The following is a 23,230-nucleotide window of genomic DNA, read 5'->3' on the forward strand; positions in this document are numbered from 1 at the left end:
TGTACCGGCCTCTGCTCTCGCCTCCGACGAATAAATCTCACAGGGACAAAGCTGAGTACGCTTTACGCAGGTCTTCTGCAGACAAGTATTCGTATTGTGCCCCCACTCTCCTCCCATTTTCCAGGACAAACAAAAATTGCTAAGCTAGCATGCAGCTATACAATTTCACAGCACGGCTATACAAGAACTTGAGTTACACTTCAGACTAAGCGTTGGTTTGCTAATCAGGTCAGCAGCCGGCATGGCTTTCGAGTTCAGAGCCATGTCTGTTCGTAGACCTGAATAAAGCAGAATCTCCTGTCGTGTCCACAGAATTATTTTTCTTTTATTCTCTAATAGACGTAGCAGCCGAGATCTTTTCTGAATCGTCTTCGAAAGCGATGGGCGTGAGAACCGGTCCAGAAATGATTGAAATGGAACAGCGTGTCCTATTCCATTTCTTGCATCTCGGTTGCGGGTAGCCTGGAGGGTAAAGCAGCAAGACGATAGGGCGCGAACACCAAAACACTGCGGCCTTAAAAAAAAAGTGGTCGCCCGGTCACAGCCACATCTCTGCAGAAAGAGAGAATGAAATAGATTGGAAATTAAGATCCATTAAAATAGCATAGACAAGAAGCGAAGTGAAACTAAGGACCATGCCATCGTCAAACATGCGTGTGGTTAGTGTGTTAGTGAGATCAACATAGTAGCTATGTCATAAGGAACGAGGAGCTTATAGCGTCATTAATGCAACAAGCTATTATCTGTATTATTCTTCGTCCTTGGATACATAAGAACTGTACTGCATGCTGTTAAAAAGTTACAGGACCTTTCAAATGTGATCGGGCAGATGCGTAACCTTTACCTCGATGTACAGCTAAAAGCAAAATGAAAGGGAACATGGAAGCGCGTGGCCTCCGTGCTTTCAAATGCGCTGTCAACGATAGGTAATAAGAATCAGTGGTAAAGACGCATCCAAAGTAAGCTTGGACGGCTGCTCTTTTCGAGCATACGCTTGGTTCTACCAATTCTCTTCTTGTATTAGTGGCAGCGCTTTGCAAAGCGGAAACGCCAAGCGCTCCCGTGTTCCCTTTTGTATTGATTATAGCTGTACATTGTAGCGCTATACTCGCGGACAGCTTTCTCTGGCTCTGCAGAGGAGCTAGGCATGAAAGGGAAGGAGACACTTATTTCTCACAATGCAGTGGTGTTTATTGGGAATACAAGTGCGGTGGGATGAAGCGTGGAGTTTGAGGAGGTAACCCAGTCTCTATGGAATGGGGGATAAAAGCCTGTCACCTTCCCTCGCCTGCTGTAGAGCCACAAAATGTTGTCAGAGAGTATAGCACCTTTCAGCATACTCAGCACTCACAGCAATGCCGTAGCACAGAAAAAGTTGGAATAGATGGTATAATGATTAGTAAACATGAGTTAGCACACTCTCCAGAAGTGAGTGAGCCAAAATACGAGTGCACTAAGACAACAAATACACTGCCACGCATAGCGTCACACATAGGAAAAACGTTACGAAGCAGGAGCGAATCTCTCGTGAATCTCGCTCGTTTCCACGTCTGCCCTTCTCAGGCGGTCAGCCTGGAAGCAGGACACATATCCAGACTGGATGGGCTTGGACCACCACAGGAAAGCCACCCCGGACAATGGTGACGCCCATTCCTTCTGTACAAACAGAAATGTTTTAGTATGAAGCAGTAAACCTGCATATTTAATGTTTTTGCCACTAACTGCTGAGTTAATTTTGTAGGGTGCTGCTAGCGATTGTTCGACTTTGCAATCACGAGCAGCACACTGTGTAATTCCGTTCTCTCAACGGGAAGGTCCAACAACTGCTTCTTTCTCCTCTCTGGTCGTGTGTCATTTTCTGAACGCTACTTAAAGGTAAACATATCCATGAAAAGTATTTGATGATTTCGGCGCAGTTAATTGCATTGTGTAATTGTTGCCGCACCGTAACATACGATGTTGCCTCCGGGTTGTGTTCATCCCTGGTTTTACGGCTACTTATATTCAAAAGCCAGGGAATGCGGCTGAGATGCTTGTTGTAAAATGTCAATAAAATGTGAAAATATCAGAAATGAGATGCAAACCATTGTCTTCGGCGTTCAAAAATGTTGCGCTAATCCATTGCGCCACAATAGAGATAGGAGGAGGGCGTTTTAATTGGTGCTCTTATTCGCTTTCATGAAGTTTCTGCTTTTTGCCATGAATTGATGCTGCTAAGTGGACCCTACCGTTGAGCAAACGGAATCACGCCTATGGCCTGCGCGTATGTCTAGCTACTGAAAGTGCACCATATCTTTACAAATGAAGCTGAAATAGGCGCTTAAAGCGCAGTGATGTTTTTCAAGTAAAGCCTTCGGGCCGCATTTCATTTTGAACCATCTAATGACCTGTAACTGACGACCCTGCACCAGTTCTGAATATATCTTCAGGGTGAGTATTGTTCGGAGCAGGGGTACGGAGTAGGGGAAGAGTATTGTTCGAAGCGGGGGTGAGGAGTAGGGGAATAGAGAGGAGAGAGTAGGGAGCTCAGCTGTTCTTCCAACAAAGACCAATTATTTTCGAGGGTTCCGCCTACTCCCTACTCTGCGACTCGAAAGCTAGCCATGCGCCCAATTTTTTTTTTTTTACTTAATACGCTGTAGCTACTGCGCTACAGAGGGTCAAAAGAGTGGTAAAAACGACTAGACATTTAGAATGATAAATATTAGCAATTGCGAAAGGTTCTTTGGAAGGCGTTTTTCTATACTGAGGCGAGGTGCGAGTAGGGGAAAAAAAAAGGACTAGTATCTCTTGATTGCATCGTGGCGGTATCACAATTTTGTGCGACGAGGGAGGAGACCCTTGCCGATGAGAAATATATATAAACTAGACCACTTCATGTTTTCGAAATCCCTTATACCTTAGGTCGGCATGTCACTTACGCGAGTGCATAAATGTATTATAAGTATAAATAAATAAATAGACAAATAAAGTGTATTATGCAAGTGTATGGTATAAAGTTACAACCAATACATACCCGTAAATTCCAGGAAAGAGTTTTTGAAAAAAACAATTTCACATATTGTGAAGCTGTATCGTAACAATTAATATTTTTGCAGATCCTCCATCCATTTGAGATGCGCTTCATAAAATTGCGCATCCCAAACAGAGCAGTCGTAATTACCCGTTTGTTAGTACAGGACAAACTTTAGTAGTGAAATTTCTCTACCGTGTTTCGCCTGGACCACTTATTCTAATAAGGTGAATGAGCCAATTTCTATGGCAAGGGCCTCAACAGTCAAAACATTGCTCTTTCAAAGGATATCTATATATATATATATATATATATATATATATATATATATATATATATATATATACATATATATATATATATATATATATATATATATATATATGCATATATATGCATATCTATATATATATATATATAGATATAGATAGATAGATAGATAGATATAGATAGATAGATAGATCTATCTATATCTATATCTATCTATATCTATCTATATCTATCTATTTATCTATCTATCTATTTATCTATCTATCTATTTATCTATCTATATCTATCTATCTATCTATATCTATCTATCTATCTATCTATCTATATCTATCTATCTATCTATCTATCTATCTATATCTATCTATCTATATCTATCTATCTAAATCTATCTATCTATATCTATCTATCTCTATCTATCTATATCTATCTATATCTATCTATATCTATCTATATCTATCTATATCTATCTATATCTATCTATCTATCTATATCTATCTATCTATATCTATCTATCTATCTATATCTATCTATATCTATATCTATCTATCTATATCTATCTATATCTATCTATCTATATCTATCTATCTATATCTATCTATCTATATCTATCTATCTATATCTATCTATATCTATCTATCTATCTATCTATCTATCTATCTATCTATCTATATCTATCTATCTATATCTATCTATATCTATCTATCTATCTATATCTATCTATATCTATCTATTTATCTATCTATCTATATCTATCTATCTATCTATATCTATCTATCTATCTATATCTATCTATTTATCTATCTATCTATATCTATCTATTTATCTATCTATCTATCTATCTATATCTATCTATCTATATCTATCTATCTATATCTATCTATATCTATCTATCTATATCTATCTATCTATATCTATCTATCTATATCTATCTATCTATATCTATCTATATCTATCTATCTATCTATCTATATCTATCTATCTATCTATCTATATCTATCTATATCTATCTATCTATCTATATCTATCTATATCTATCTATATCTATCTATATCTATCTATCTATCTATATCTATCTATATCTATCTATCTATCTATATCTATCTATAGATATAGATATATCTATCTATATCTATCTATATCTATCTATAGATATATCTATCTATATCTATCTATCTATATCTATCTATCTATCTATATCTATCTCTATCTATCTATCTCTATCTATCTATATCTATCTCTATCTATATCTATCTCTATCTATCTATATCTATCTCTATCTATATCTATCTCTATCTATATCTATCTCTATCTATCTATATCTATCTCTATCTATATCTATCTATCTATTTATCTATCTATCTATCTATCTATCTATCTATCTATCTATCTATCTATCTATCTATCTATCTATCTATCTATCTATCTATCTATCTATCTATCATCTATCTATCTATCATCTATCTATCTATCTATCTATCTATCATCTATCTATCTATCTATCTATCATCTATCTATCTATCTATCTATCTATCTATCTATCTATCTATCTATCTATCTATCTATCTATCTATCTATCTATCTATCTATCTATCTATCTATCTATCTATCTTATTGTAATAAGGTGAATGAGCCAATTTCTATGGCAAGGGCCTCAACAGTCAAAACATTGCTCTTTCAAAGGATATCTATATATATCTATATGCATATCTATATATATATATCTATCTATCTATCTATATATATTATTATTGTTATTATTATTATTATATATTAATAGATATATCTATCTATATATGCTACGCACCACCGCGGCGGGTTATATTATATATATATATATATATATATATATATATATATATATAATATAATATAACCCGCCGCGGTGGTGCAGTGGTTAGGGTGTTTGACTACTGTGCCCAAAGATGCGGGACCGAATCCCGGCCGCGGCTGTGCGATGTCAGTGCACGTTAAAGAACCCCAGTGTGAGGACGTGGTCCAAATTTCCGGAGCCTACGGCGTCTCTCATAGCTTGAGTCACTTTGGGATGTTGCATCCCATAAGCCAAACCAAACCAATTAAGGATGACAAAGAAACCAAACGGGCTGCGGGTTTAGTATGTTGTTCTTGGTGAGATGGTTGCAATCATGAAGTTGAAGCATTGGTTCAATATCGATAACGCAGGTAGCACCAGTGATGCACCTTATAGCCTTTTTGAAAACGATGGAGGTACTATATATATATATATATATATATATACTGCCTTGTTGTAGTACCATAGACGGCAATGGAAGAGTGATTCAGATCTGTTCATAGTGCTTAAATACAGAATCCGCTATGTCAAGTACGTGACAATCTAGCGATAAATGTGGAAAGCAAGTCAATCGTTTTCATTTTGAAGAAGAGTTAAAAAATATAGCACCAGTTTGGAGAGAAGACTAAAAGGTGAATCACTAGTGCTAGCTGTGCTATCAGTTCTGAACGATTGGTAAAACTCCATGATCGCAATCATCTCACCAAGGACAGCATGCTAAATATTTTTACGACAATTTGCTATATTAGGCGATATCCGCTCTTAAATACAGGAAATATTTGCAATATCGTCCACTCATGTACTGATTGTGCTCATGAAAGTGGAGTAAATAAAAGTTGATTTCAAGGAATGTGGCATTATATTTAAGGATATGCAGAAAGTTTGGACATTTTTGAACGTAATTTATTCGTATACTGTATAGCATCACGATAAAAATGAACATATTCGCAGATATTCTCTTTTTTCCCTTCTTGGCCCGCAAAAATTAATTCTTATGTAGCTCGTCCAGTCGAAAAGCCATCGCCGTCGGTGTCATCGTACTCCAAATTGAGAAAAACCCGGGGTCGGAGAAAATACATGCCGGCTTCATATCGAAATTGTGACGGAAACATACTTTGTGCAGCGTTCAATGTGGTGGTCAAGTGGCGTTATAACACTTCGCTACACATTTAGCATTCATCTTAAAGCGAAGTTGGAGGCTAGTTTGGCATAGGGATTTGAAGATGGTGTTACAGGCGCTTCCAGACTACTCTCAAGGTGAAGCTTGAGCGTAGCTCGATTTTTTTTTTTGCAATTACTTTATATCAAGATCAGCACTGGTCCTTTATTTATGGCGCATACTGGGAACATTGACCCAGCGCAGGACAAATTTCAAACGCAAAATGTCGTATGCTCAAAAAGTATCTCACAATTATTTAAAAACTCACACCATTAAATTTATATGCAAGCATTAATTACTTGTGATAGCGGCATAAATTTCAGAAATAAAATTTTGCTACGCATCGGAAGTTTCGTATTTTCTAAGAGTACAGGACAAATTTCAGAAGCAAAATTTTGCTATCCATTGAACAATTAGACCATTTTATTTATATGATGTTCATATCCCGCGTCTTAAGGGATATGTCACAAACACGATAGTGTTTCACACTCACGGACGACGTGTTTTTCCTTTTTGGGCTTAAACTTTTTCTTTATATTTTGTTTTATGCACAAAAACTCACAGGACAAGTGTAACAGATACTGCGCCTTTCCTTTCCTGCGAACCAATTAATAAAAAAAAAAACTATAAACCAAACATTGCTTTTTCAATGTGAGCAGTTTGACACCTCCGAATGCATTTTTCATTTTTTACAATATCTTAATTCACTGATCAATTACACGTTCTAATTTTTAGTCAGCGTTATCCAAAATTGAATTTTCGTTCTGAGCACTTTCTAACTTTTGAACACCCATTTTCCAATGTTTCATTTTTTTTCAATTAGTTCAAATAATTGATCCATTAAAGACTAAATTATTTATTTGGCATATTAAAATATTGGCTCTTTATTCTGAGCGTATTGATACATATGAACATATTATTCAAAATTATAATTATTCAAAATTATCAAAATTATAATTTGATTAATTAATTGATAATATGCACACACAAAATTTTCATAGTTAGCAAATGATGCAGTGGTTTTTAATTTTGAGCATTTTCACAGTTTTGAACACCGTTTTTTATTTTTCATTTCTTTAATTCAAATAATCACTCATGATTTCACTCATCATCGCCTATCACACAACGGCCAGTCATCAATCACGAAAACCACAAAATACCATTATACGAATTCTTTTACGCAGCCCCCAATTATTTTCGACACGCGGTACCTACTACGACTACTACTGGGATGTCGACAGCCTTTCGATCGAACGAGCTGTATAAGCTAACGCTTAAAAGCATGTCTCAATTTCCGCACTTGCCTGACAATTATTGTCAAAAAAGAAGCGCATTGCTTTCCTACGGCGGGATTGACTACTAGCTGAGTGCCCAGAATTCATGGCAAATTTTGTCTTGCATCGCTTAGGACCCTCCTATCAACATATACACAGCAGTATGTTAAAATATGCCACAATTGCCCCGAAATTAAAGGCTGTTCAGAATCCTGAACTTGCGCGTGCTTGGGATCTCGTGAAGACCATATGAACTGTCGTAAGTAGAAGTTATCTAATGATTAAGGGAATTTCTCAAAAGAGAGTAGTTTTCAGTAAGGACTCACCGGCATAACAATATCTATAAAGTAATAGCACAAGCGCAGTAATATGGCAACAAAGGTTCGCTCTGCATAGCCCGTGGTTCGAACCGAAAATGGCTCCCATATTACAAGGAGTTATTTGAGATACACGCACTCTTCTCCGGCGCAGCAAAAATAAGGTTACTTTACAAAGGAAAGGAGCATTGAAACAAGTACACAATTTTGCGCATTGTCTCCCCTTATTTATGATAGATATATGCCAAGTGGGATTCTTCTTCTCTTTTAATGCTTGTCGGCTTCGAACATGTCAACGCAATTTGACAGGCAGGCAGTCATGTCAATCATTGTCCACTTTTTATAATTTCTCGACAGTCATACATTGAGAAGAGCGTGTTGTCGGGCTAGTTGGTTCTGCATAGTATATAAGAGAAATGCGCAACAACTTATACAGGACACAGGAAGAACTGTTGTATGTGTTTCTTCCTGTGTCCTGTCTAAGTTGTTGCGCATTTCTCTTATATACTAAGTCATACATTGCTGTGCGGATTTCGCTACGTTCTGATAGTATACATATACATAACATCTCTCAATATTCCACAGTTGTCTGACAAAAATTTTCAAAAATGCAACGCATTGGTTTCCTACGGTATAGTTTCCTACTCCCTGCGAGCTCAGGAAAACTTAAGAGCATATCTATCAACATATGCGCAGCAGTATGTTAAAATATTCGGGGAGAAAGCTCCACCGCTCAATTTTGAAGTGTAATTCTTGAAAACTTCACCCGCTACTAATTCCAGCTCTGTGCAATGGGTCTCATGTTAAAGTCACCCATCGGGTTAAGCAAGGTTCACAAGGACAGTAGCCAGAAAAATTGTTCTCCATTTTGAATTTGTTTAGGAAGCAAAATTTAACGTCTGTACAATATTATTTTTTTTGTTTATTTGATGCAAAAAAGTTGCATTTGCGCGCTAGAGTGCTGTGCAAATGCACACGAAAGCTTTCGTGCTAAAACAAAAAGATCAAGATAAAGTAACTCACCGGGATTGGGCACGTCGTAAAAAATGCAGGCTGCCGAGGCGCTGCAGTTCGTGCTAATTGGTTGAACCGGATACCATTTGCGACCTGCGATGTCGTACCTCTCGACCACGGACACGGTTGTCAGTCCTGGTGGTGCGAGAAAGTCGGAGTTAAATGCTTGAAGGTTAGAGTAATTAATTAATGCTTCCTCTACCACTCCTTCTGAGCCTTTTATGAGTGCTTTATAAGCTCGAAATCGATCGAAATAATTAACTGAAATTAGCGTTAAATTATGTCCTTCTTGCCGGTCAAAAGAGGATAGCGTACTAGAACGCTCCTTTTCGCGTTTCATTTGTCTCGGGAAAAATGGCCTATGTGTTCCATCACTTCACCCGAGCTCTGGAATAGCACTGAAGTAGGTGTCACATATAATGTATGAACCATTATCTCTTTGTCTTTCTAAGGTGGATAACTTAGGTGTTGAAGCCACTAAAAAATACTGAAGGAAGGTGGGAGTGAAAGCAGAAAGTGGAGGGTTACGGGATAATTTCGACCACATGGTGATTAACGTGCTCTGACAACGCACAGCACACGGACGCCTCTTCGTTTCGCTTCCATCGAAACGCAGCCGCCGACGGTCGGGATCGAACCCGGGTACTCCAGCACAGAAGTGGGGCATATTAACCACTGCACCACCGCGGCGTGGCTACGATTGAAAGCCTATGTTTATTTTGGCAAATCCGGCAAAGAGTCTGATAGGCATTGGGATGAATCTAACGAAGTTGTCATAATCAAAAACATGAAGCTTAAAGTGTTTCCATCATTAAACATGCCCTATGGCCGTAAGAAAAAACATTCCTAGTCGCTTTCTAGCATTCACCACAAGATCCTAATGGGATAGCGCTAAAACCATCGTTCTGCGTCCATGTGCTGTGAGATGTCCGTGCACGTTAAAACATCCCCAGGTGGTCGAAATTACTCCGGAGCCCTCCACTACAGCTCCTCTTTCTCTCTTTCCACTTTCATTCCCATCTTCCTTCCCTCCCTTACGGGGCATATACTGCATCTTTCCCTTCCTGTAAACCCATAATAATAATAATAATAATAATAATAATAATAATAATAATAATAATAATAATAATAATAATAATAATAATAATAATAATAATAATAATAATAATAATAATAATAATAATAATTAGTATTGTCGGTGTTGCAAGCTAGAAACAATGGGCATGCTTCTGGCAGGTGGCAGTTGGCAGATGACATGGCATGGCACACCGTGCATGACACTGATTAGCAGGTGTGTTGGATGACGTCATCAGACCGTTCTTCCAATTAGAATGAAATTGCAGTTTAAGCAACCGGCAGCCTTTGTTTCTGAGTCAGACACGCTACGCGTAGGCCCCGAAAGCACGCTCGTGCAGCATGGTCAAGCGAAGTGGTCATGCAGTTAACGTGGTAGCTTACGACACAACACTGTCACATAACGGCCACATATATACGCTAACATGTCTTAACAGGAGCCGCAGGTGGAAGCCAATAACGTCATACCCATAAAATAAAAATTCTCTAACCCGACTGTATTCCGTCTGGGATCATTTTCTCTTGAGTTGAAATCCTTCTTTCCACACGAATCAATTTGAACTAGCGCGAACAGGTTCTTTCTTCTAGGGCACTACTCTTCTTGAGCTAATGAATTTTCCATACCGCAAGATCATTCTGGGCCATGCAGTGAAACACGTCCTTTAAAAGGACGCAGCCAAAAAAAGATGGTACCATAGAATAGATTGTCAAGGAAAGGTATGCATGTAAAAGCTGTAAAAGAGGAGCTATTTAGTATATCGAAAAAAAAAAAATGGTACTATAGAAAAGAGCGTCAAGGAATGGTGTGCAAGTGACAAAATGGTTGATATGGTTTTATTGTGTAATTAATTAGACCCAATAACAATAAAATTAGCTGTGGCTTAGCTTTGTTAAGCCTGAGTGATTGCGAAAGCAATACCTCCCTGGCTGTGTTTGGCTCTGCTGGTGGTTTGGCATGGCTTCGCCTTTTGTGCAACTAAAGGATTTACTCTATTGTTTGTTTATTCCAATGAACACGCTTTGGTGGTCCGTAAAGTAGTGAATCTTGGTAGGGAAGGCCGCTAAAATTCGAAGTCGATACGGGCGCCTCATGTTCTTTAATCAGCGAGGCTACTTACCGCCAAACATGGCCAACGAACGCCCCGAAGCTAAAAACGGATTGTTCGTGAAGCGTTTCTCAAACTCACGCGTAGCAGACTCAAACTCGCCGACTCTCATCTTTTGTTCTAGCTAGGGAGTAAGGGTACGCCCCAGGGATCAGTGCTGTCCCCCCTACTCTTCAACGTGGCTATGAGGGAACTCCCCGAGCAATTGGCAAAGCTCGAAGGATTAAAATTTAGTATATATGCGGATGATATCACCCTTTGGGTCAACCGGGGAAGTGATTCGTGCGTCGAAAACCTGCTCCAAGCCGCCACCGACATTATAGTCAATTACGCGGCAGAGAGAGGCCTCGTGCTCGCCGCAGAAATCAGAATTGTTTATATACAATCCGAAGCACTTAAGGTGCAAGGCACCGTCGGAGATCAAAATTAAAGTGGCGGGTAACGAGGTACCAATAGTCGAGCAAATCAGAATCTTGGGCTTGATTCTCCAGTCACACGGACATAATGGCGAGACCATCAAGAGGCTGGAGAATCACGCGATGCAGACCCTGAGCCTAATTAGGCGGGTGGCCAACAGAGGCCGAGGGTTAAAGGAAAAAAAATTGATGAAACTGATACAGGCCTACATCTTCAGCCGAGTGAGCTGCGCAACGCCGTATCTAGATTTGAAAGCGGTGGAAAAAGAAAAAATTGAGTCACTAATGAGAAAATGCGTAAAAAGGGCGCTGGGACTGCCCATATGCACATCCACAGAAAGAGTGATGGCTCTAGGGGTACACAACACATGGGCAGAACTTGCGGAAGCGGTGCGAACCTCTCAAATTGAGAGACTTAGCACCACGAAGACAGGAAGAGTCATTTTGACGAAAGTTGGAATAAATCCGGATAGGGGTCCCACGGTCAAGGTGGAGGTAGCTAGAGAAGTCAGACAAAATTTGGTGATTCCCCCGCTGCCAAAAAACATGCACCCGGAATATAACAAAGACAGGAGGAAAAAACGAGCCGAAGCATTAGAAATTAGATTCGGCGAAATTTCGGAACATGAAGTGGCCTATGTAGACGCGGCGGGAGGTGGTGGCAGTTTCACGGTAGCAACGGTCGTCAGCGGCCGGAGCAATCCCGTGACAGCTGCCACTTTGCGCGGGCGGAGCATAGAAATAGCCGAGGAAACTGCGACCGCGTTAGCTTGCGTCGGAACGGAAGCGAAGTTTGTCATCAGTGACAGCAAAACTGCCATACAAAATTTTAGCAAGGGCAGGATCTCGCCCTTAGCAGCCAGAATCCTAGGCCAGAAAAAGTTGGATAGGAAAATTCAAATAATTTGGACTCCTGCGCACGAAGCCGTCCCCGGCAACGAGGCGGCCCACAAGCTGGCTCGAGATCTCTACCGCCGAGCAGCTACAGGGCCACTTGATGACCGAGGAAGCGGAGAGCGCTTGCTAAAATATGGGGAGATCACGCAGCACTACAGATTGGATCGTAGACTGGTACCCCCACCAGACTCGAAATTAAACAGCAGACAAGCAGTGGCGTGGAGGCGACTGCAAACTTATACATATCCGCACCCGGTTATGGCGAACCACATGTTCCCTTAGGCTAGGAGTGACAAGTGCAATCTTTGTGGGGCGAGAGGGACCCTCGACCACATAATATGGGAATGCCCGTATTCTCCCAGGAGGACGAACAATATAGGCTGTAGAGACGCCTGGGAGACCCTGCTGCGCAGCTCGGACCCTGAGCTCCAGCTCCTACTCGTCCAACTGGCTGAAGAGGCTGCTGGGACCCAAGACCTCCCGGCCTGCCTCTGAGGCGGCGGCACCCGCCCCTTGACCTGCTTGTCGGGGGGTGGGTAGATCACCTTATCTGTTGGACATTAAAGTTTAGTCCATCCATCCATCCAGTCGTTGAGCCATTATGTCGCCGCCTCGGTTCACCACAACGTTCTGCTTCTTCTCTGCATATGTCTTTCTTCTTTTAGCAAGCCGTTCTTCTCTCCGGTCCGGTGGCTCTTCTACACGGCGCTTTCTTCTGTGGTAAATATATCGCTCTGCACTACTCATAGACGATTCTTCGGCATTCAGAGAGTCCATGAAACTAATCTCGCTCACTGAACTTGCAGAACGCCGCCGGGCTCGCCATTCTGCGGCATAGGCGCATTGCTTAGCCAACCGCTCTTGCCTTGCTTCATCTGTCTCCTCGTCACTGCGCCAACTGCGCCGGCGTTTGCGCGCAGCACCAGCGACACCTTGTACAACTCCTCAGACATGACTATTATAAGCGGAGAGCGCCGGCGGCGCCCCGTTTGTCCCCTCCTGGCGAGCGCCCTTACGCGGCGGGCCAAGGAGGCCGTCACGTGGTAGCCGCCGCGCCGAGCGAAGGAACGACTACGGCCGAAGAGACGAGTTGGAGCCCCTGTTGTTGTTGAAAACCTTTATTTCCACCGAGAAGAAGCTCCGTTTCGGACTCCCCGGCACGCAGGCCTGATGGAGCCTTACTCAGGAGCCTCGCGAACTAAGGTCTGGTGAATATGCATTGTTGCTTCACGGCCTCAGCCGCCAGGCGGATGGCTTGCTGCAGCTGAGCGGGGTCCTCGCTTCGCAGCAGGGTATCCCAGGCGTCTCTATCTATATTTTCTTTAGCTCCTGGGCTGTTGTTACATTCCCAAATAATATGATCTAGAGTGCGCCATCTCCCACATGTTATGCAATGTAGATCCTTTTGATCTTTTGAAATTGTTGCATATACCCAAAAGGGACTAATATGTTGCCCCCTTGTAGTCTGCTCCATGCAATTGCCTCCCCGTTTCCGAGGGAACGGTCTGGCGGCGGATAGACCCTTCTGCTTAGTTTATAGTGCTCTGTAACCTCTTTATACGAGATTAGGCTATATTTTATATCCATGCAAGAGGGCTGCTCGGCAGCCGCCCGGTGATAGAGAGCTCGGGCAAACTCGTGAGCAGTCTCATTCCATGCGATGGATTCATGTGCTGGTATCCATATAATTTCCACGTTGCGCTCAAGCGGCCTCGATTCGAGGACTCGTTTAGCTTCTTCTGACCGCATTTTTGCTATCGCATAGTATTAATTTAGCCTTGGTACCGACACAAGCGAGCGCTACTGCCAATTCCTCCGCCGCGTTGGCGTCTCTCGTGCGGCTTGAAGCCGATACTACAGGTGCTCCTGTTCCGTCGACTACGGCGGATACGGCTGCTCCTTGCCGTCTACATGCAGCATCTACGTAGGCCACTTGTTCTGCTGGTTGTTCTCCCATTCTTTTCTCGTAGGCTCTGGCTCTATGCCCGCGCCTCTCTTTGTTATATTCGGGGTGCATATTTTTTGGCATAGGCGGGACGCGTATCCTGGCTCTTATCTTTTCCGGGATATCCACTGTCTTATGAGCAGTGTATCCCGGTTGGATGTATATCTATTCTAGTATTTTTCTTCCTGTTTCAGATTGGCTAAGTTGCTCCAGCTGAGCTATTCTAACTCCCTCAGCTAGCTCGGCCCATCTGTTGTGGATACCCATTTTCTCAAGACGTTCCGTTGATGTGGATATGGGAAGTCCCAGAGCCCTCTTGGCACATTTCCTCAGTATCCTGTCTAGTTTATCTATGTTCTCTTTGTTCATATTTAAATACGGCGTTGCATGGGCCCCTGCTCTCCTCTGGTCGTGACGTCACGCTGTCACGTGGTAGCGAAGGAACGACCTCCACCGACGGCCAAAAAGTGCCAGCAGTATTGCTTTCGCAATAGTAATTGGTTCGCAGAAAAGAATAAGGCGCAGTGTCTGTCCCACAACCTTAATCGCGCCGTAAAGGAATGGAGGAGATGGGAGTGAAAGCGGAAAGATCGAAAGGGGTGCCGTTGTGCAGGGCTCCGTAGTAATTTCAACCAACATCGCACAGCCCAAGGACGCCTCTTCATTTCGCCTCCATCGAAACTGAGAGCAAGTTAGGTGGTTTACTGCAAAGGAAAGGCCCAGTATCTGTCACTCGCGGAAGAGGAACTAGTTGGTATGGAATATGTGCGAAAAAAAAATTAAAAGTCTAATTATACATACATGTCTTGTTGGAAAGCTGGAACAGCTGATGAGCCGCACGGCAAATGTTTTTATAGAACAGTCAATACTAAAATAACACCTGATATCTCTTTATTAGTAATGAGCGGCAAAACAAAGTGAAAATCTTGAAATATTGAATACTGGGGAGACGGAGCATTATCAAAACATGCTCCTTTCTGCCATTTGTACCGCTACAATTGCCTTGTGATGTCCACATAGGCTTTATCGAGGGCTACGGCTATCCACGGAATACAATGAGACCTACTGACCAACACTACGCCTTCTGTGCATACTCGAGCGCCTGTGCGATGGGCGTGCAGTGTGCCTGTATTACATACCGCTGAATCCTCCAATGGAGTAGATGAATCCTTCGAGAACGACAGCGGAGAAGTTGCTGCGCGCTTGGCTCATGGGAGGAAGCTCGGAAGTGCGAAGCCTCCTCGTGTCGATCTGCTCCACTGGAAAGGGAAGCATGGATGCATGTTAAAAAAAAAAAAGTATTTGGTTGTAACTGCAATTACTGCTGGCAACAGGCAAGTTAGTAAATATCTGCTGATGCCCCGCGAGGTGAAGAGGAAGGAAGGCAAATTATAAGTTATGCAGGAAGCAGTAAATTACTTTCATCTCGAGTATGTGGCACCATTCTGACCTTTTTTGACGTGGCAGTCATTGATTGGTACAACGGCAGCTACGTCCCTCGTGACGCCCCAAGTATAGAATTCCCACCTGGTATAGACGAATATGTTTTGATTGATGAGCTGCCATGTGTGACGTGCACAACGAAGACAAAAATGCGTTGAAAAGGCAGATACCAATATCTGGTTTTAATTGCAACCGTTGTCGCTCGAAGGCGGGAACGATTAGGATGAAATAAATGTAGCAGAAATATGTATAGGCCCTTCGAGACTACAAGGAAGGAAGGTCAAGTACACGCTATTAAAAAGAAGTGAATGACGCTTTTCCTGTATATGAAGTATCATTCTGACGATTATTCAGAGTCCCCTATTGAAAAATGAAAAGTTTCTTAGCTGCAGTGACGTGTTATGCGAGTTTTTCCATGCACTATTAATTTATTGAAGCACCTGCATCTTCACTCCCTCACATTTTACTAACCCAAAGCATTTTTGAGTTAACATAATTGACTGCTGCGTAGACCAATACGTTTTTTATTTTCTTTTCATCGGTGTATCAAAATTGCTTCTACCACGGCCACTACGTTTCATCCTGTTGATATCCAAAAATGTGGTCATATTATTTCAAGGAGGTAGAAAATAGTCCATAGTTAAAAAAGTGGAAAACGTACTTGAGGATAGACGCGTGACCCCGTTGTAACCACCCATCACGTAAATGATGTCCTTGTGCGCGACGATCTTGAGTCCGCTGCGAGGTGTGGACATTGTCAGAACCCTGGTCCATGCGTCTGAGGAGGGGTCGTAGGACTCGACCGTGTCCAGCACTTCCCGCCCCGTAAATCCGCCAACACTGAGCCGAGAGAAAATAAGCAGACAGTTGGGAAGCTTTTAATGCACGCGCCTATAACGCTTATAAGTAATAGACCCGGTCATTACAGACGTAGACCGGAGCTCTCAAAAACGCATGCCAAAACAGAAGCCACGTGTGTATGCGGCGCCATCTCGGCTATGCGCTGTACGCTACACAGGCTTACACGGGGCTATTTACCTGAAGCAGTTCCGTTGCGTTCATTGCTGTTCACAGTTCTCTCAAATTTATCTGGAATGTGTCTTGCTCGGAGCCAAATGGGATCATCCTAACACCATATTTTCAGTCCGCTTCGTCCAAATGACTCCCTGTCGTCTGCCTTTAGACGTATGCGCTTTCCAACGCTAGAAATACACTTCAATACCTCAGTCGACCATTGCATAATCCACATTACGTTATCTGTGTTGGATACTGCATATTAAACGCAGTGCTTTATAAAAGAGCTGACTGCAGCCCTTTTGTAGAGTAGTGTTGTAAGGAACAACGCTGCGGAAACGACAGGACAGAAACTACCATTTTGCAAACGCTTATCCTTGTTAACTCTTGTTTATATACAGCCCCAGACCGAAGTTTAGAAAAAGCTCCAGTATTACATACCGGCTTATCGAGTGATATAGTAAGTAACAATACCACGGAAACGACAGGGCAGAGGCCGCCCTGCCTGTGGTGTTTGCTTGTCTCTGGCTGGTCCTTTACGCGATGTTCTTCCTTATTGTTGGTTATGTTTGGTATTATGGCACATACGCAGACAGCATATACTCCAAACACGAAAAAGGGATCATCTATTAATGCTTGCCCCCAACTCTTCCTAATACAATCGACTGAAAAATGCTTGCAAACATGCTCTGGATAACAGCTATATAATGATTCATTTTGCTGGAGAGTCAGACTGATTGCTGTTGGAAGATTTAGAGAGATGCAGTACAGCCATATATATTGTGCAGAAACTGTTGTCAGAGACTATATTAAGACAGAAGTACCGTATTTAATGCCGTATTTAATCGCATAATGATCGCACCCCTGAATTTTGAGCCCCCCCCCCCCCCCCCCCCCCCCGCGTAATGATCGCACCCCGAACATGGAGCCGCCTGGTGGTTGATCTGCAGTCATCCCGCAGCGAATGCATTCCGACGAGTTCCCAACCTAGTCTAGTAACGTTGGAGTTCCCATGATTCCATGCTTTGCGGCGTTCGCCATTTTGCAATTCGGCAGCGTCGTATCGTGCTTTGTGTTTTTGTGCGAGTTTACGCCATATGCCAGTTACACCGCCGCGTTCAAGCTCAAGGCTGTCGACTATGCACTGGAGAATGGCAACCGCGCTGCTGGTAGGCATTTCGGCGTGGACGAAATGAGGATACGCTATTGGAAGAAGCAGCGCGAGAAGCTGATGGCTACGAACAAGACACGGCGGGCTTTCCGTGGACCCAAAACGGGCGTTCCCTCGTGTTGAGGAGGCGGTCCTAGAATACGTGAGGGACCTGCGCAAGGATGGTTGTGCAGTGTCATTAGAAATGATACAGACGCAGGCGCGCACAACTGCCAGGAAGCTGGGAGTCGCCGCAAAGTATTTCCGCGCTAGCTCCGGTTGGACGACTCGCTTTATGCGACGGAATGGACTTTCCCTGAGGCGGCGGACGTCGTTGTGCCAGCGGCTCCCAGCCGCGTATGAAAGCAAAGAGATAGACTTCCATCACTTCATCACTAGGCTTCGCGAAAAATGCGGTTACCTCATGTCGCAAATTGGAAACGCCGATCAAACTCCACTGACGTTCGACATGCCCCGGAATACAACTGTGAACGAGAAGGGTGCTCGGAGCGTCCTCGTGAAGACGTCTGGCGCAGAAAAACAGCGATGCACAGTCATGCTTGCTGTGACGGCCGACGGCGGAAGCTGCCACCATACGTGATCTTCAAACGGAAGACTATTCCGAAGGGAAACTTTCCCCGTGGCATCCATATACGTGCACAGATGAAAGAGTGGATGACTGCAGACCTGATGATCGACAGGATCAAGACTGTTTGGGGAAGAAGAGCATTTCTGCTTCCCTCGCTTCTGGTTTTGGACAGTTTTAGGGGTCACCTTGTGGACAGCGTGCGTGCCAAGCTGAAAGAGCTGCGCACGGACATTGCAGTCATTCCTGGCGGCCTGACTTCGCTGCTGCAGCCTCTCGACGTGTCTTTGAACAAACCGTTCAAGGACAACGTTCGACGACTTTATGCTGAGTGGATGGCGATGGGCCAGCATGATTTGACGCCGAGCGGAAAGATTAGAAGGCCATCCGTGGAGATGCTGTGCTCGTGGATCACAGAAGCGTGGAGCAGTATTCCCGACGAGGTAGTGGCTAATAGTTTTAAGAAGACAGGCATATCTAACGCTTTGGATGGAACGGAAGATGACTTCCTGTGGGATTGTGAAGATGCTCCCAGTGACGACACTGCCGTTTCCGATGAGTCGTGCAGCAGTGAAAGCGAGGATGGCGAGGATTCAGACTTTGATTAGAGTACTGACGAAAAAAAAAAAAAGGGCATTGTGCACTCCATGTGATGCTTAATGTGCGTGTTTATTGCGAAGGTAAGCCTTACTCAGCTTTTATTTTTGGTTGTAATCGAGATATATGTTCTAAGATGTCTGACCTGCAACTTGTTTGCGGCAAAAAAAAAAAAAAGTGCGATCATTATGCGAGTAAATACACTTTGCATTGTTTTGTTGCTAGAACAGTCTTTGTAGTAAACCTTTTGACGTATATATTTCAAAGTTCGATAGCGTACTATATCACTTTCATTGAGGACAACTGTGGCTTTGCAGGCCTTTAAAATATCGTTTGGCAGATTTCTGCATCCGTTTTCTTGCCCGAACCACACATACACATAAGCTTCAGAATCATGCGTACAAGCTGTTAATTTCGCCTAATTATTGTAGTAGTATTTGGTACACCGCCTCCCAACTTGGAAACTGTCACCAGGTCGGAAAGCTGTCGAACTAGTTCAGAAAGAGTCCTTCCACCGTCCACGAAACGCATGTTGATCCTACCACCATTGGCTTCTTGTAGAAATTTTTTACGTATTTGCCTACTGCATAAAACCTTTTCTACCTGTCCCGTGCTTCGCACTCATTTTACTCATTTTACACCCTCGCATATCTCATCACAACTGCAGCGTTCAGGACTAATACAAGCAGCGACTACAATCACCGAACCTCCAAGGAATGCAGTCACCTTCCTGGACCGATTGCCAGCATTGAAGACATTCACCACTTTCCATCCGCATTAGCTAACATTGCATATGCTGATGACTGACCTGTCTGCATTGAGTTCATACAGTTTTTGATTACATTGTAAACTACTCTTCTCTGTCATAGCACATGATTTGAGGGTAAAATAAATAAAATAAAAAAATAAAAATAAATAAATAAATTACAACATGCGGTCTTTGCAGAATGAAAGAAGAGTATATACAACCACTGTATTCTGTTGGGGAAGCATGAGGCCAGAATACGGGGGCCAAGGAAAGCACTTGAAATCAGATCGTGGACAGCGTAGCGAGCATGAGATGAAACGTTAACTTTATGTGTCGGAAAGAAAATGATATGGCCGAGAAAAGCAGCGTAGGTTGCTTGGCTAACTGAACTCAAAGAAGTGATCTTGAAGATGTTATATTGTGGAGCGCACATAACCATGAGCAGGGGAGGTAAAATAACGAATCTACGGCAAAGTGGAAGCAATCGGTATGAAAAGAAGGTTAAGTGGGTAGATAAGACAGGAGAAGCAATTGAAATATTGCTCACTTCACAAGAGCACCAATATTTGAATGCGGACAGAAGCGCAACTCACGCGGACGAGCGCTGGCCCATGCCTGTCTGTATCCAAATATTAGGGTTCCTATTATCTCAACTGAGCACTAGCAAGCCGGATCAGCCATCATCGTGGGATAGAGTAGCTACACGCATCGAAGGATAAAACTGATTGCATATCGGTAGAAGCGGTCTTTTTTCTGCTGGGATTGACATTCGGCTGATGAGGATAGAGTGCGACTATGCTCAAATTTCAGAGCAATGGTTAAATTATGGCCTCGTGAACATGTTACAGAATAAAATGGAGGCTTTTGGATAAGATCCAATGAAAATGGAATACGTACATATAACGTGAGGTACAGGGGTCTCCTTCTGAGCCACTTCGCGCGGCTTGTAATGCATTTCCAATGTTCCGAACCTTTTGATTTGAAGATTGTTTTTCCTACTCTGTCTCTCCAATGGGAGAGACAGATCACGCCACTGCACGGTTTAGAAGCAAACTCTCTGGTCTCTACACTTTTGACAGTCTGTACATGCTTTTATACTACATGGTCGACATATTCTAATATTTTTTCTCGCCTTGATTTCTAATTTTATTTTTACAATCTTTACTACCACCGTTTCTAAAATTCTACACCGGCGCGAGTAAGCTTGACCGCTGTTCTAAATACTTCGGTGGAACTTTCTCTCCTGCAGACCCTCTTAATCCATGTTGCAGAAAGGAAACGGCGATCCATACACTTTAGATACTGATCACAACAACGTTTTGCTTCACCATGTCTGGCTATAACATTTTTTCCCATTTGACGTAAAACCCTAGCGTCATCAGCAAGTGACATAAGCTAGTTTGCTGTGGTGTGCCACTTTCGGTCAAAAACATGGCCGGTTTATTAAAATAAATTACAGCCAATTAACGAAGCTCACATGTAAATTCGGCCTGCAGCCGTGGCGGCGGAAGCGTCACTTCTGATGTCATTCATAGCGGCAACTGTGGACCACTGGTTCTTTTTTGCATCGTAGCGTTCGACGCTGTTGGTCCGCAGGCGACCATCAAAGCCACCCATGGCATAGATGTGGCCCTGCGACGAGACAGAAATCAAGTGCCGGCCAACGATCACTCATAAAATAGAAATGGTTTAGCATCCTGATCGTCATTGATATTGACGGCTCTATACAACGGACGTACTCTTGAGCCATTTTTGGGAGACTCGCACAATTCCCCAGACGCTGGTAATTTGGTACATGGTACAAAATATTAAATTTTCTTAGTGTTTTGAAGAGCGTGCAAAGACTTTTCAATAAATATTCCCACCATCTATGATGACTCATCATAGTTTCTGTCGAGTTTTTGTTTGTCCACATCCTGACTCAACACTGTTTCTGGGGCAGCAGCTATTATCCCCTGACCAATTCCTGTCATAATGGTTATTGGTAAACACTAACCGCAGCCGTAGCCGATTTGTCCATCTAGAATACGATTTCTTTGCAGTCATTTTGTGTGCCTGCCTTAAGATGATTAGAGGCTTTCGGAAACACGTAATGGCTAACGTGTGTGCCCTAATTATGAACAAGGACTTAGTAGTGTTCAAATCGTGGTCTCAATTCTGGATGCGGCGCAAGACAGTGTCATGGCGTATCGAGTCCTGCAAGGACTGGATGCCCAAGGCACTGACTTGCTACGAAGCTTCTGCGGCGTTTGCTTATTAACAGCTCAGTTTTATACCAAATTTCAGCCCAGAGTGGTCGCCAAAACGTTAGTAGGTGCACACATGGTCTGCAACGAAGCAGGCAGGGCAGAATAAACCTAGGAGGGAAAACACGCACAGTAAGCTTTACTGAAAATCTGCGGAGCTAATTTGCCCTCATCAGTACCCTTCACAGGCGATGAAATATTTATGTTGCAAGAGGCGGTCGCGACTCTCGACGGTAGCTCTTAGGTTAGGCGTCCAGGCAAAAATCGACCATAAATGTTTTGACTTTTACAGACTATTGTGCTTACGCGCCCCATATAATTTTTTAAGAAGCTGCTAAATTTTAGCAAGTTTTGGCAGGGCAGTTCCTGAATCGGTGCGCAGAGCAGGTCGCCAAAGCAGCAGTACGTGGAGAGCTATGCGCAGCAACAAATGACTCCGCCTATAGTGTAATGAGTAATTGCTGTTGAAAGGTATAAAAATTGTTCTTAGGATGATATGCCATGGCGAGAAACTACGGCATTGATTAGTTGCGGTGTAGCTCATTTGCCATTAGAGGCTCTTCTTAAGGGCCATGAAACCAAAAACACTATTTTTGTCGTAAGATTGCAGGTTGGTTGGAATGACATGCAGGGTATCGGAAGTCGAGCGCACTTCTAAGCGATTCAGTAAGCATAAAGATAAGGCTTGTCGTGCGGCGCCATCGATAGTGAATTTGCACAGCTGATTGATGGTGCCACAATTCGCTCACCTGTCGGATTGCTAGCGGGAGAGACATATTCCTACTGATTTCGAAACACTTCACGCTGGACACGATTTGTTTTTAACCTCAGCTTTGTAGTAGACATCTTCGAAGAGCTGTCAGTTTGAAAAGCATGGCCGTTCTGTGTGCCTTTTTCGCTAGAGCTGGCATTACTACAAACCACTCCAGATATATGGCTTGTCCACGTACAATAGTCCCCAGGACTGTTGGTGCGTTTCACTAAGAGGTGCTTCGCGTTAAAATGCGAGCGGACAAAAGCAAATGCGACACAGAATTAAGCCCGTATTCAAGTTGGCTTCGTTTTCCGAAGTGTAGTTTTCGTCGTTTTTGGTGCAAACGTTGGACATCCGGTCCCGGTGTGTCCACCAATCAGGCGACTCGAAGTGAGTG

The 23,230-nt window shown here is 43.0% G+C and overlaps 1 protein-coding gene across 1 annotated transcript in view; it reads right to left on the bottom strand.

The window, feature by feature from the left end:
• Positions 1-1,567: 1,567 nt before the first annotated feature.
• Positions 1,568-23,230, bottom strand: part of LOC146190555 (kelch-like protein 10) — a 50,000-nt gene continuing 28,337 nt past the window's right edge. The window contains exons 8-13 of the mRNA XM_084600194.1: positions 21,311-21,465; positions 16,400-16,578; positions 15,435-15,554; positions 8,821-8,992; positions 7,853-7,866; positions 1,568-1,656 (exon numbers count right to left, since the gene is read on the bottom strand). Of these exons, the coding sequence (XP_084456320.1) occupies positions 1,568-1,656; positions 7,853-7,866; positions 8,821-8,992; positions 15,435-15,554; positions 16,400-16,578; positions 21,311-21,465 (729 nt within the window). The remainder of the gene's footprint in view (positions 1,657-7,852; positions 7,867-8,820; positions 8,993-15,434; positions 15,555-16,399; positions 16,579-21,310; positions 21,466-23,230) is intronic.

Source organism: Amblyomma maculatum, chromosome 4, assembly GCF_055883805.1.
Source record: "Amblyomma maculatum isolate TAMU_Amacu chromosome 4, ASM5588380v1, whole genome shotgun sequence".
Taxonomy (NCBI): Eukaryota; Metazoa; Arthropoda; class Arachnida; order Ixodida; family Ixodidae; genus Amblyomma; species Amblyomma maculatum.